The following is a 16,132-nucleotide window of genomic DNA, read 5'->3' on the forward strand; positions in this document are numbered from 1 at the left end:
TGAGGAGGAGAAGAGAGCCAAGCTACATGACGGTAGAAGTCAACGGAAAACCCATCCAAATGGGGAATACACGTTTAAGTATCTGAATGGAGGAGGCCACTCACTAGAGCTGGAAAATTCAGAGATAAAAACAAAAAAACTGCGGATGCTGGAAATCCAAAACAAAAACAGAATTACCTGGAAAAACTCAGCAGGTCTGGCAGCATCGGCGGAGAAGAAAAGAGTTGACGTTTCGAGTCTGGAAAATTCAGATGCTAGATTAAAGACGTATACTGATGAAGACACATGAGTAAGAGATATAAGCAGGGTTCCAGTACAATATAGAAGCAAGTCTGCTAATCTACCCCTGATAATGGTAGGAGGGGAGGGTCTAACTCTACTTGGTCAGAACTGGCTTAAGGAAATAAAGTTGGAGTGGACTGAGATTTTTCAATTTGAAATGAAAGATCTGCAAGAATTATTTCAGAAATATCCTTCTGTGTTCAGGGAAACGCTCAGGAAGATTCAGGGGCTACAAGCTAAAATCCATGTGGATAAAAACAAAATACTGCGGATGCTGGAAATCTGAAACAAAAACAGAAAATGCTGGAAAAACTCAGCAGCACCTGTGGAGATGCTGCTGGACCTGCTGTTGATCCATGTGGATCCTGGGATAACTGCAGACACTTGAAGGCGATCCCAGTCCGCTATCATTGTGAGAAAAAGTGGATATTCAACTGGACAGGCTGGAAAGGTTGGGAGTCTTACAGCCTGTACAATTTTCTGAATGGGCAGTGCCCATGGTTCCAGTATTAAAGCCTGACCAGGGTGTGTGAATATGCGGCGACTACACAGTGACCGTTAACAAAGTGGCCAGACTTGACAGGCACCTTATACCAAAAATTGCTGAATTGTACTCCAAGCTGGCAGGGGGATTCGTATATACAAAACTCGATGAGTCACGCTTACCAACAAGTCGAGCTACAAAAGGTGTCTCAGGATTTTGTGACTATCAACGCACATAGCGGGTTATACCAGGTTACCCTTCGGAGTCTCAGCTGCTCGTGCCATTTTCCAACAATCTATGGAAAACTTACTTCAAGGTCTACCCCATGTTGTGGTTTATCTCGATGATGTCCTAGTAACAGGACTAACTGATGAAGAACATCTGGCTAACCTGGAAGAGGTGTTGACACATTTCTCACAAGTTGGAGTACAGTTGAATAGGGAAAAATGTATCTTCCAAGCAAAAGAAGTGATTTACCTGGGTCATAGGGTCGACTCGCAGGGCCTTCAAGTGCAATACAAGAGAGAACTATTCATGAGCGATTTGAGAGCAATTTGTCAACAGTAATTACTCTATTATATGGATTACTCAAGAAAAACCACAGGTGGACTTGGCAAGCTCCACAACAACAGGCTTTTACAGCAGTAAAGCAGTTGCTACATTTATCAGCCCTGTTGGTACATTTTGACCCTAAAAGAATTGATTTTAACTTGCAACGCATCTCGTCCTGGAGTAGGGGCAGTACTCTCTCACCCGATGGTGGATGCCTCTGAATGGCCCATTGGCTACATCTCAAGAACATTCAGTGTGGCAGACCGAAGATGCTCACAAATAGAGAAATAAGGCTCCTCCATTGTATTTGGTGTTAAGAAATTCCACCAATACATCCATGGTCGCCACTTCAGCATTGTTTCCAATCACAAGCCACCACCACTAGCTTGTTTGGGGAAGAAAGGGTAATACCCCCAGTTGCCTCGGCACACATCCAAAGGTGGGCACTGATTCTAGATACTTACGAATATACTTTTATCCACCGGCTGGGATGTCAGATTGCCAATGCCAACGTGCTGAGCCGATTACCCCTGAAGAACAGCAATGTGAATGTCCCTATCCCTCAAGAATTTGTCTTGTTATTAAACTTTCTGCATTTGTCACCAGTCAATGCCAAACATATCAGAGAATGGACAGACAGGGTTGTCTCACGTCAGGGAACAAGTCTTGCGAGGATGGTCTAATGAGCCAAAGTCAGAGTAAATGAAGCCCTATTTTAACAGGAGATATGAGCTCACCTGCCAGGATGGCATCTTACGGTGGAGAGCGAGAGTCATTGTGCATCGAGAGGAAGACAGCCATTATTGACAGAATTGCATAGTGCTCACCCCAGCATCTCTTGAATGAAAATTTTGGCGCACGGCTATTTATGGTGGCCAGAGATGGACACTGAAATTGAAAACATAGCCAAGAGCTGCATGCAGTGCCAACAGGTGCAGAAACTGCCTCCTTCTGCTCCATTGCATCCTTGGGAATGGCCTGGAAGGCCATGGGTCCGCCTCCACGTTGATGGGACCTTTTTTGGGCACAATGTTCGTCTTATTTAAAGACGCACATTTCAAATGGATGGATGTATACGAGGTGAGGTCACCCACATCTGCTGCTACTATAGACAAATTGCATTAGAGTTTTCTGATACACGGGTTACCAGAGATAATAGTGCCTGATAATGGAATGGCATTCACTAGCAGAGAATTGCAAAGATTTACAAGTCTCAACGGCATAACATGTCAAGAGCTCACCATACCACCCTGCATCCAATTGGGTTGGCCAAGTGGGCAGTCCAGGCCTTCAAGGCCGGAATGAAAAAACTAGATGGAGACTCGATAGCAACTAGATTGTCATGTTTCCTGCTCAGCTACACGACCACCGGTATTTCCCCAGAGCGTTATTAATGAAGAGATGCCTCAGGACACGTTTGAGTCTCATAAGGCCGAATTTAGTTGTGGGGGAGGGTGGTGGGGGAGGTAGAGAGAAGTCAGGAGGCCCAGAAAAATGAATACGATTACCACAATCATGAAAGAAACTTCACTGTAGGAAAAGCATTTTTGCAAAGAACTTTGGAGATGGGCCAAATGGCTATCAGGTGAAGTCAGTGCAATGACAGGACCCCTGTCCTACCAAATATCGGTTTACAGCCGGATTATCAGAAGGCATGTAGATCACCTCAGGAAAAGGGAAGCAGATCCACAAGAAAAGATGTGCCAAACATTCCCATTGGAGCCTACTCCACAGGTAGAAGGAACTCCTCTTGCTTTGGAACCACCTGTAGAATCCATTGAGCCTGAGAGTCAAAGAGGTAAATTTACAGGTTCCTATTGAGGAGACTATTGGACAGAACTCCTGAGAGGGAGGCCCCAAATAAACCAGCCAAAGTCGTAGAACTACAACGGTCGACATGTTTGAAGAAGCCTGCTGAGAGACTAAATTTGTAAATAATTAATATATTGTAAAATGTACTTTCAAGTAAAGGGGGAGGGATGTGGTGATCTGAGGTGTAATACGCCTTAAGAGAATGTGAGCAGATTGACTACGTGACTGTAAGACCCAATAGCTGTGTAGTGCGGGCTACAATGTTAATTTAAGTCTAGAGTAGGGTCTGGGTGGAGGAGCACGCATCATGTTAGTGCTCTGTTGTCTGTATAAATAAATAACACGTGCTTCATTTCACATTGGTCTCTGTGTCTGCCTTATGTTATTAACTCACCCACTGACAGATAAGCTTGCAACTGGTTAGCAAGCAAAGCGACCCTGCAGTAGAACATAACAATCAGCATAGAAGATTGCAGGAGTTCCTTTGGTAAGGTCACACATTTCTTAATGTGTCCAAAGCTCTCATAAGTTCTGTGGGATTGAGATCATAAGGTTTCAGGGTTGGCATCATGGTGACGTGGATCTGTGAGTTTGTGCCTCAGCTACAAGGCTGTTATCAGCGAAATGCTTAGTGCAGACACAGCTCTAGGATATGACAGTGGCTTTCTGCTTGCGAATGGGAGGTCCACTATATTTGTCCAGTATTCATTCATCTGTTGAATCGATCAGTCCCCAGGGAGAAAGAGGATTGAATAATAGAGCCTGCACTCAGTGCTGCCTTTCTGATGGCAGAGATCTGATTGAGGAGGAGAAGGGCCCCGCGCTGCCGAGCCCAGCTCCGAGAGGAGTCCGATGGCCCCGGGGGTGCCCAGGAAGACCCAGAAGATGGGGAGGTTAGACACATTGCACAGAGGCGACTCGCAGAGCCAAGGGTCTAACAGAGAAGACTTTCCTATCGGGAGATGAGTGAAAGACAATGCTGCACTTGTCTGTGCTTGTCAAGAGATGTGGTCGATCATATCTGCCACATTCTGCGGGGGGTTCTAATGCCCCGTGGACTGCGAGAACATACCCTGCTAGTGCCCCTGAAGATCACCACTGTGCTCAACTGTTTTGCCTGCAGATCATTCCAGGGATGCACAGGGGACCTCTGTGGCATCACACAGTCCTCAGCACATAAATGTATCAAGGAGGTGACAGATGCTCTCGATAGTAAGGCTCATCATTATGTGAAGTTCACACTCGATGCAGCTAGCCAGGCTGCTAGATTTCTGGGGTTTGCAATAACCTCAGGCCTCCCTGGAGTTCAGGGTGCAATTGATTGCACACGTGTGGCTTTGAGAGCTCAATGGCAGCAGCCTGATGTTCACTAACAGGAAAGGCCTCCACTTCCTGAATGTCCAACTGGTGTGTGATCATCAGAAGCACATTTTGCACATGTTTATGCCAGGTACCCTGGGAGTTCCCATGACTCCTACATCCTGAGTCACTCCCCGTGCCTCACATATTCAAAGAGCCTCAGCAATGACAGGGCTGGCTGCTTTGGGATAAGGGATACCCACGGAAATGACTCGCTTGACCTACAGTCTACTGAAGAAGATTTTCCTATCTGGAAATGAACAACAGACAAAGCTGTGCCTGTGTGTGCTTGTCAAGAGAGATGGTGGATCAAATGGTGGGTCATGTCACCCATGCATTGTCCTCTGAGTTACACGGAGGACAGATACAATGAGGCACATATCTCGACATGACCCATCGTTGAGCAGACCATTGACATCCTGAAGATGCGCTTCCAATGCTTGGACCGTTCTGCAGAGTGGTCTGTTGCACCCTTCAACCTAGCGATTTAAAGAGGGTTCCCTTGCCAGAGGGAGACATTGAGGAGGCTGAGAGGTCCTCAGACGATGAAGAGCAGGAAGGGCAGGAACCTCAAGAGGGAAATGAGGGTCAGCTTCCAGGTGAGGATGCCCTCAAAGAAGTACGATGTGGAAGACACACTGATAGACCTGAGATTCCAGGATGATTGGGGTACAGGCAATGGGACACAGTCACATTCCTTCTGTCGCTTAGTGTCATCCCAGTGCACTGAAAGGCTGTCACAACCAGTAACATCGAGAGCAAGTTCAACATTCGGACTTGCACCTTCAATCCTCGTGATTCACCAGGCTCTAATTCTTGGAAAGATCAGTGGCGAACCCTTTGTTGGTGAACCCTGGGAAGTGTTAGTTGCCTGTCATGAAGATATTAATATATATAATGTTATTGGAAATTATTTTAAATAGGACTTGTAGTAGGGTCTGTGTCTGTGGTGAGTATGCGTGTGTCTTAATTGGATTAAAGCCAGTTTGTCTGGGTGCTTCGATGTTTGGTAATAGTAGTTTTGAGATGTTAAACAGTAAGGAAATTAAGGTAAAGAGTACATTTGCATTTTGTTCAATAAACTAATCAAATTCTTGCAATTTTATGACACACCAGTTGGTAAAAGCTGAGTTATTTAAAATCCCAGAGGAAAACTTTAAACAACTGTCATAACCTATATTTTCAATTGGTATGTTTGAGAGGCAGCTCTGAATTCAGGAATAAACCCACCAAGCCTCCAGAAGTTTTTATATAAATTAAATTAAACATTTATTAATTTAACAACAAATTCTTGTACCTAGCTAGGAGACACCAAGCAATATTACTAATAAAATTGGTACTTATGGAAGGGGTTTTATTGTTGGAAATGGAGTTCAAAGGGCCAGGTGATAAAATGAGAATTTACATTCAAAGGGAAGGCTAGATTTGTACAGAAAAGAGTTTTGTGTGTGAGTCAGAGGCATGCTGCCTGTAAACTTACAACTGTGGGAAGGAACCAAATTGAAAGGAACCTGATTTTGAATTTTGAAGATAAAATGTGCTTTGCCTGGTATCTGTTTAAAGTCTATGAGTTGTTGTTGTTTTGGGGAGGATTACCTGGCAGTGATTAATTTGGAGATTTGTTTAAAAGTTATTATGAAAGTAATTTGTAGACATGTGTATGTGTTTAAATTTGTTGTTAAATTAATAAATGTTTAATTTAATTTATATAAAAACCTCGAGGCTTGGTGGTTTTATTCCTGAATTCAGAGCTGCATCTCAAACATACCAATTGAAAATATAGGTTCTAACAGTTGTTTAAAGTTTCCCTCTAGGATTTTAAATAACTCAGCGTTTACCAACTGCTGGCTCATAACACCGCCTCAACAACACAGACACTGTGTCAAAAGACTTGATGCTGTGGTGGCCCCCTTTATGAGAAGCATTTTGCAAACACTTAAGTAAAGAGTTTGACACATCTCCCTGACATAACACAAGGGTCGAATAACTACCATGAGTCAGGTACCCATCATATGAACAGCAAAGGTGCTTTATATTCATAGTGATTGAACACTCGTGACCCAGAAGTGAGGTCAAAGCTTCTTAATTTTTCTAACCCTGCGGCTACGTTTAGGTGTATCCCCAGCAGAGGTGGAGGCAGCCTGCTGACTGCTATGTCCTGTTGCCTTTGATGACTTTGGTGGGCGTCCTCTAGGGGGCCGAGCATCCGGAGGCCCCTGGCCTACTTTGGGTGTCCTGCTGTGGGGCAGGTGCACTCTCCTCGGCCTGTACAACTGGAGGTGATGGGGGCACAGGCAGAGGGGATTGGGTAAGGCTAGACGCTTCCGGAGTCACCTGGGTGGATGGTCCCAGGATCTCCAGCTGCTGGTCCTCCTCCCTGTGGGTGCCCGAGAGCCCCTGCCCGACTCCATGAGGAGAAGGGGCTCCTGGAGGGGGTTGAGTTGCCCCCACCCCCTCTCGTCTCGCCACTGATGGATCCCACCAATGCCTGCAGCACTGCAGTGCAGATCCGAGCACAAATCCAGCAGAATCTGCTGGACCAAGGTCTCAAAGGTGACTGCCACCCTCCCCATGGAGAGCTCGAGGCACTCGCATGTCAGAGCCACAACATCAGGCAGGAGGTGGACGGATTCCTCCATCATTTGCTCTAGTCTGATGACTGCCTCTCACCACTCCACCTGATTTTCCACCTCTTGTCTTTGTATCTCCAGCATGTTAGAGATGGCTGCTTCCAGATGCTCACCATCTGACTCAGACTCAGTGGGTACCTGATCTCCAGCAGCCCTCTGAGTGACAGAGAAGACAAATGGATGGAGTGTGATGAGGAGAGCTGGAGGAGAGGTTGGGAAGCATGCATGCCCGCTGTGTGTGCTGTGCCCTCCCCAGTAAGGACTGAGGATGGAGTTTGTGCAGCAAGATAGGTGAGATGCTGGTGATGTTAAAGTGTCGGTGAGACAATCAGTGCTGATGTCTCCCCCGCTAACATTGTGCGAGATCCCTGAGCAGTGTAACCCTTTAAGTGCTTGATGTCATTAGGAGAGGGTGACAATGGAGTGAGCAGAAGGTTGATTTACCCTGGCGGAGCAGATGGGATCGTTCCTCCTCTTCCTGTAGTGGAAGGCGTTTCTAGGGCAGCTGCCGATGTGCTGACCTCCCTTGTAATGGCCTCCCAGGCTGGCAAGGTGAGCTTGCTGGGCTTCCTGGAGCGAGCCCTGGGTTAGAGGACATCCTGGTGTTGCCGATCGCCATTGACGAGCGTCTCCAGGGAGTCATTGTTAAATTTTGGAGAAGGTCTGTTCTTGCTGCAGCCATTTAGAGATGTCTTCTTCTCAAATTTGGGCTGGAGAGAGTGAGGGTGGCGCTTAAACATGACGCTTGGATCTTCGAACCCGTTAGGTGAGGGCAGGGCGGGTGAATCAGTTCCTGACCCGCCATGTGATTTGGAGAGGAACTCGCCAAAGCATAATTAGTAAGCCACTGAGCTCGAAATCAGGCACAGTTTCTTGCCATGCCACCCAGCAAGAAACATGCCATGGAACCTGCCCACCACAGGGCACTCAGTCACAAAAGTGGAAAATTCCACCTATTAACCACAAATGCTGCCAGACTTGCTGCGCTTTTCCAGCATTTTATGTTTTTATTTTAGATTTCCAGTATCTACCATATTTTGTTTTCATTACCCACAGGTCCCTCTGCTCCTGCACCCTCGTTAGAATTGTGCCCCTTATTCTATATTGTCTTTCTGCATTCTTCCTACCAAAATGAAGCAGCTTACACTTCTCTGCATGAAATGCCTGCTCATTTCACCAGCCTGTCTACATCCTTTTGAAGCTCTATATTATCCTCTTCACAGTTCACAATACTTACAAATTTTGTGTCATCCTGAAATTTTGAAATTGTGCCCTGCACACCCATTCCCAGTTTCCGGTCACTCAGCCAACCCTGTATCCATGTTATTTTATTCCATGAGCTATAACTATTCTCACAAGCCTGTTGTGTGGCATTGTATCAAATACTTTTAGGAAGTCCATGTACACCACATCGACAGCATTACCCTCATAAACCCTCTCTGTTACATCATTAAAAAACTCCAGTAAGTTAGTTGCACATGATTTGATTTGCCCTTAAGTCATACAAACTGTCTTTCCTGAATTAACCCACATCTCCCCAGGTGACCATTACTTTTGTCCCGAATTATTGTTTCTAGAAGCTTCCCCGCCAGTGAAGTTAATCTGATTGGCCAGTAGTGCTGGGCTTATCTTTGCTCCCTTTTCATCATCCCAGGAGCTCTGGATTTGTTTGCCCCACTTTTCCCCTTTGTGGGTTATACCCTAACTGTACCGAAACTATCACTTCTTAAAAATGGTTCCATTGTACAGCTACTGTATTGCCTTTCATTCCAATTTATTAGGCCCAGATACTCCAATCAATGATTTTTACACTGTATTGTTCTTTGTCCTTTTCCGTACTAACCTAAACCTATGAAAACTGTCCCCTAAAGGTTTCCCACTTGGGGGAACATTTTCCCCCCGTTGGGGGGGGAAGTGGGGGAGCGGGCGCCGGTGGACGGCCTTCCGATCGGCGCCCACAGTCGGGGGCGCGCTGCCATTTTACATGGGTAGGCCATTTAAGGCCCGCCCAGCGTGACGTCTGCCAGGAAGCGCAATGCACTCCCTGTGTGGGCGAGGGGGGGGGATTCCCTCAGCAGGGAGTGCGCTGTGTCACGCGTGCGTGTATAAGAGTGCACACATCCCCCGAGGCTAAGTGCTGCCTCAGGGAGATTGGCTCCGATTCCAAAGTTGACAGAAAGGTAATAATTTTTTTTTCCCTGACATGCCCCCTCATGTGACTCTGTCCTTAACTTTTATTTAAGGCTGGATGGGCAGGTCCACCAATCACGTTCATTCGTTTTTTAATGGCCTTAATAGGCCGATGACGGTTTGGCGGGGGCACAGCTGATTCGGCTGCGCGCCTGCCGAACTGAAAGTTTAAGTGATGCAGGGTAACATCGAGACACATGCCCGACATATCCCCGCATCATTTGACGGGCGGCAACCGGGCCCCGCCCCCACTCGCCGACCAGAAAAGCCTGCCCTTAACTACTTGGCATACCTCATTTCCAAGAACCAGGTCTAACAGTGCCTCCTTCCTTGTTGGCTTGGAAACTTACTGCTGGGATGGGCAATATATGCCTAGCCAGCGATGCCTACATCCCGTAAATAAATAATAATAATTCTTTTTCTGCTGGAACAGAAATAATGGCCCGAATGGGCTGCTTTTGTGCCAGAAAACTTTCTATGTTCATCGATTAAAAGTCGGAGAGTGAGAGGTTGGGAGAGGCAGAAAAGTTTAGCACAGGCATTTAATAGCTTTCTTTCTCTGTAGTTTAAGGCACAGCCACCAGAGGTGGACTTTCAGAATCACACAGTGCAGAAGAGGCCCTTTGGCCCATCGAATCTGCACTGACACATGAGAAACACCTGACCTACCTACCTAATCCCATTTACCAGCACTTGGCCCATAGCCTTGAATGTTATGATGTGCCAAGTGCTCATCCAGGTACTTTTTAAAGGATGTGCGGCAACCCGCCTCCACCACCCTCCCAGGCAGCGCATTCCAGACCCTCACCACCCTCTGGGTAAAAAGGTTTTTCCTCACATCCCCCCTAAACATCCTGCCCCTCACTTTGAACTTATGCCCCCTTGTGACTGACCCTTCAACTAAGGGGAACAGCTGCTCCCTATCCACCCTGTCAATGCCCCTCATAATCTTGTACACCTCGATCAGGTCGCCCCTCATTCTTCTCTGCTCCAACGAAAACAACCCAAGTCTATCCAACCTCTCTTCATAACTTAAATGTTTCATCCCAGGCAACATCCTGGTGAATCTCCTCTGCACCCCCTCCAGTGCAATCACATCCTTCTTATAATGTGGTGACCAGAACTGCACACAGTACTCCAGCTGTGGCCTCACCAAGGTTCTATACAACTCCAACATGACCTCCCTACTTTTGTAATCTATGCCTCGATTGTTAAAGGCAAGTGTCCCATATGCCTTTTTCACCACCCCACTAACATGCCCCTCCGTCTTCAGAGATCCATGGACACACACGCCAAGGTTCCTTTGTTCCTCAGAACTTCCTAGTGTCATGCCGTTCATTGAATACTTCCTTGTCAAATTACTCCTTCCAAAGTGTATCACCTCACACTTTTCAGGGTTAAATTCCATCTGCCACTTATCTGTCCATTTGACCATCCCGTCTATATCTTCCTGTACCCCAAGACACTCAACCTCACTGTTAACCACCCGGCCGATCTTTGTGTCATTCACAAACTTACTAAGCCTACTCCCCACATAGTCATCTATGTCATTTATATAAATGACAAATAATAGGGGACCGAGCACAGATCCCTGTGGTACTCCACTGGACATTGGCTTCCAGTCACTAAAGCATCCTTCTGTCATCACCCTCTGCCTCCTACAACTAAGCCAATTTTGAATCCACCTTATCAAATTACCCTGTATCCCATGTGCATTTGCCTTCTTTATAAGTCTCCCATGTGGGACCTTGTCAAAGGCTTTGCTGAAATCCATATAAACTACATCAACTGCACTACCCTCATCTACACACCTGGTCACCACCTCAAAAAATTCAATCACATTTGTTAGGCATGACCTCCCTCTGACAAAGCCTTGCTGACTATCCGTGATCAAACCTTGCCTCTCCAAGCGGAGATAGATTCTCTCCTTCAGAAATTTCTCCAATAGTTTCCATACCACTGACGTGACACTCACAGGCCTGTTTCATGGCTTATCTCTACAACCCTTCTTAAATAGCGGAACCACATTAGCTGTTCTCCAGTCCTCTGGTACCTCTCCCGTGGCCAGAGAGGAAATAAAAATTCAGGTCAGAGCCCCTGCGATCTCCTCCCTTGCCTCCCTCAGTAGTCTGGGATACAAATCATCCGGACCTGGAGATTTGTCCACTTTTAAGCCTGCCAACACCTCCAATACCTTAACAAAAACAAAAATAGCTGGAAAAACTCAGCAGGTCTGACAGCATCTGCGGAGAGGAACACAGTTAACGTTTCAAGTCCATATGACTCTTCAACAGAACCAAGTAAAAATAGAAAAGAGGACAGACTTCCCTGTCGCTTGCCATTTTAACACACCACCCTGCTCTCATGCCCACATGTCTGTCCTTGGCTTGCTGCATTGTTCCAGTGAAGCTCAACACAAACTGGAGGAACAACACCTCATCTTCTGACTAGGCACTTTACAGCCTTCCGGACTGAATATTGAGTTCAACAATTTTAGATCATGAACTTTCTCCTCCATCCCCACCCTTTCTGATCCCCCTTTTTTCCAATAATTGATATAGATTTTTCTTTTCCCATCTATTTCCATTATTTTTAAATGTATTTCCATCCATTGTTTTATCTCTACATTTTAGCTTATTTTGATCCCTTCCCCCCACCCCATGCCACTAGGGCTATCTTTACCTTGCTCGTCCTGATTTCTACCCTTAATGTCCCCATTAGCACATTCCTTAGATAATATCACCACCTTCAACACCTCTTTGTCCTTTTGTCTGTGACATCTTTTGCTTATCTCCACCTATCACTGCCCCTCTATCCCGCTCTACCTGTCCCACCCCCCTTAAACCAGCTTATATTTCACCTCTTTTCTATTTTTCCTTAGTTCTGTTGAAGAGTCATTCAGACTCGAAATGTTAACTGTGTTCCTCTTCGCAGATGGTGTCAGACCTGCTGAATTTTCCAGGTATTTTTGTTTTAGTTTTGGATTTCCAGCATCCGCAGTTTTTTGCTTTTAACTCCAATACCTTGTCACTCCCTGTATCAATTTGCTTAAGAACCTCGCAGTCTCTCTCCCTGAGTTTGATACCTTCATCCTCATTCTCTTGGGTGAAGACGGATGTGAAGTATTCATTCAACCCTCTACCGATGTCCTCTGGCTCCACCCATAGATTGCCCCCTTGGTCCCTTATGGGCCCTACTCTTTCCCTGGTTATCCTCTTCCCATTGATATACTTATAGAATATCTTGGGATTTTCCCTACTTTTACCAGCCAGAGCTTTCTCATATCCCCTCTTTACTCTCCTAATTACTTTCTTAAGCTCTACCCTGCAGTGTCTGCACTCCACTAATGTCTCTGCTGATTTGCTCCCCATGTACCTGCTAAAAGCCTCTCTTTTCCTTCTCATCGTAACCTGAATATCTCTGGTCATTCATGGTTCTTTGGGCTTTTTACTCTTTACTATCACCCTAGAGGGAACATGTTGAGCCTGTACCCTCCCCATTTTCTTTTTGAACACCCCCCCCACTATTCCTCTGTAGATTTCCCCACGTAGCTGTTCCCAGTCTACCTTGGCCAGATCCTGCCTTATTTTACTAAAATCCACTCTCCCCCAATCCAAAACATTTTTTTGCAACTTGTTGATTTCTTTGTCCATAACAAACTTAAACTGCACTATGTTGTGGTCGCTATCACTAAAATGCTCCCCCACCACCACCTCAGCCACCTGTCTGGCTTCATTCCCCAGAATTAAGTCCAGCAATGCACCGTCCCTTGTTGGACCCTCTACATATTGACCTAAAATTTTTCCTTTCACATTTCAAGAAATGCACTCCATCCAAGCCCTTAACATTATGTCTACCCCAATTAATGTTGGGAAAGTTGAAATCACCTAATATAATTACCCTATTGTTATTGTTTTTACACACCTCCACAAATTGTGCACATATTTGCTCCTCAATTTCCTGCTGACTATCTGGGGGTCTATAATAAACACCTAACAATGTGGCTTCCCCTTTTTTATTCCTAAGCTCTACCCACAAAGCTTCATTCGATGTCCCCTCCAAGATATCATCTCTCCTTACTACAGTAACCGACTCCTTAACTAATAATGCAATGCCTCCTCCTCTTTTACCCCCTCCCCTGTCTCGCCTAAAGATTCTATATCCCAGAATGTTGAGCTGCCAGTCCTGCCCCTCCCTCAACTACGTCTCAGTGATGGCTACTATATCACAATTCCACATGTCAATCCTCACCCTTAACTCATCCGTTTTACCTGTAATACTCCTGGCATTAAAGTAGAGGCCATCCAGCCTTGCCTTACTCCCTTGAAGTTTAATGCAACTGTACTCCCTCTGACTTAATTGTTTTACTGTATTATGATGTGTCCCTGTTCTGCTAACATTCTGTGTCCCCTCCCCGGCCGAATTAGTTTAAACTCCTCCCAACAGCACTAGCAAACCCGCCCGCAAGGTTGTTAGTCCCGCTCTGGTTCAGATGTAGACCGTCCCGCTTGTACAGGTCTCACCCTCCCCAGAAACAGTCCCAGTGATCCAGGAATCTAAAACACTCCCTCCTGCACCAACTCTTAAGCCACGTATTCATCTGTGCTATTCTCCTATTTCTGTGCTCGCTAGCACGTGGCACTGGGAGTAATCCAGAGATTACAACCCAAGAGGTCTTGCTTTTTAGTCTACTGTCTAACTCCCTGAATTCTTGATGCAAGATCTCATCCCTCTTTCTACCTATGTCATTGGTACCAACATGTACCATGACCTCTGCCTTATCACCCTCCCCCTTCAGGATGCCCTGCAGCCGTTCAGTGACATCACAGACCCTGGCAACACACCATCCTGGAGTCACGTTGATGGCCACAGTAGCCGTGATTAAAATTGGAAGCAGAAGTTGTGAGGCAGTGGATGAAAGGCTGAGGGAGGAGGATACTACATGGGGAGGAAGAATGAGTGTCAGAGGGCGGAGATTGAAGGGAGGAGGGGTGGAACAAGGAGGGTGGAGGGAGGAGGATGGAGGGCAGATGGAGAAAGCAGAGATTGGAGGGAGTAGGGATGGAGGAGGAAGGAAGGGTGAAGAGGGAGGAAAGAAGGGGAGGGTTCAGTCAGAGGGTCAGAGGGAGAAGGACGGAGGGCAGAGGAAGGAGGGGAAGGGTGGAGGGTCACAGAGAGGTTGAGGCACTCAAATGTACTGACCTCTTTTTCCAGATGTTTATCGAAGAGACCAACGAGTTTGAAATGATATTGAAGAAGCTGGTGCCAACTGGTGCTGCAAAAGATCATGAGAGGTGAGGAAATCAGTCCCAGGAAACACTACAAATCCCAGCAGCAAATCCTACCAAACAATACTGTGCTCTCCTCCGCCGATGCTGCTGAGTTTTTCCAGGTATTTATGTTTCTGTTTTTGTTTTGGATTTCCAGCATCCGCAGTTTTTTGCTTTTAATACTAATCCCAGCATTTGTTACAAATCCCAGCAGCAAATCGCAGCAAACACTACAAATCCCAGCAGAAAGTCCCAGCAAACACTCCTAATCCCAGCAGTAAATCCTAGCAAACACTCCTAATCCCAGCAGTAAATCCCAGCAAACACTCCTAATCCCAGCATATATTACAAGCCCCAGCAACAAATCCCAGCAAACACTACAAATCCCAGCAAACATTACAAATCTCAGTAGCAAATCCCAGCAAACACTCCTAATCCCATCATATATTACAAGCCCCAGCAGCAAAACCCAACAAACACTACAAATCCCAGCAGAAAGTCCCAGCAAACACTACAAATCCCAGCAGCAAATCCAGCAAACAGTCCTAATCCCAGCATATATTACAAGCCCCAGCAACAAATCCCAGCAAACACTACAAATCCCAGCAAACATTACAAATCTCAGTAGCAAATCCCAGCAAAAACTACTAATCCCATCATATGTTACAAATCCCAGCAAACACTACTAGTCCCAGCATATGTTACAAAATTCCCAGCAGCAAATCCCAGCAAACATTACAAATCCCAGCAGCAAATCCCAGCAAACACTCCTAATCACAGCATATATTACAAATCCCAGCAGCAAATCCCAGCAAACACTACAAATCCCAGCAGCAAATCCCAGCAAACACTACAAATCCCAGCAGCAAATCGCAGCAAACATACAAATCCCAGCAGTAAATCCTAGCAAACACTCCTAATCCCATCATATATTACAAATTCCAGCAGCAAATCCCAGCAAACACTACAAATCCCAGTAGAAAGTCCCAGCAAACACTACAAATCCCAGCAGCAAATCCCAGCAAACACTCCTAATCCCATCATATATTACAAACCCCAGCAGCAAATTCAAGCAAACACAAATCCCAGTAGAAAGTCCCAGCAAACACTACAAACTCCAGCAGCAAATCCCAGCAAACACTACTAATCCCAGCATATGTTACAAATCCCAGCAGCCAATCCCAGCAAACACTACAAATCCCAGCAAACACTCCTAATCACAGCATATATTACAAATTCTAGCAGCAAATCCCAGCACATACTACAAATCCCAGCATATGTTACAAATCCCAGCAGCAAATCCCAGCAAACACTAAAAATCCCAGCGGCAAATCCCAACAAACACTCCTAATCCCATCATATATTACAAACCCCAGCAGCAAATTCAAGCAAACACTACAAATCCCAGTAGAAAGTCCCAGCAAACACTACAAATCCCAGCAGCAAATCCCAGCAAACACTACAAATCCCAGCAAACACTCCTAATCACAGCATATATTACAAATTCTAGCAGCAAATCCCAGCAAACACTACAAATCCCAGCAAACACTCCT

The 16,132-nt window shown here is 45.9% G+C and overlaps 1 protein-coding gene across 1 annotated transcript in view; it reads left to right on the forward strand.

The window, feature by feature from the left end:
- spef2 (sperm flagellar 2) overlaps positions 1 to 16,132 on the forward strand; it is a 375,455-nt gene that overhangs the window by 88,009 nt on the left and 271,314 nt on the right. The window contains exons 9-11 of the mRNA XM_041185381.1: positions 4,946 to 5,088; positions 7,526 to 7,671; positions 14,524 to 14,603. Coding sequence (XP_041041315.1) covers positions 4,946 to 5,088; positions 7,526 to 7,671; positions 14,524 to 14,603 — 369 coding nt within the window. The remainder of the gene's footprint in view (positions 1 to 4,945; positions 5,089 to 7,525; positions 7,672 to 14,523; positions 14,604 to 16,132) is intronic.

The sequence above is a fragment of the Carcharodon carcharias genome, chromosome 4 (genome assembly GCF_017639515.1).
Source record: "Carcharodon carcharias isolate sCarCar2 chromosome 4, sCarCar2.pri, whole genome shotgun sequence".
Taxonomy (NCBI): domain Eukaryota; kingdom Metazoa; phylum Chordata; class Chondrichthyes; order Lamniformes; family Lamnidae; genus Carcharodon; species Carcharodon carcharias.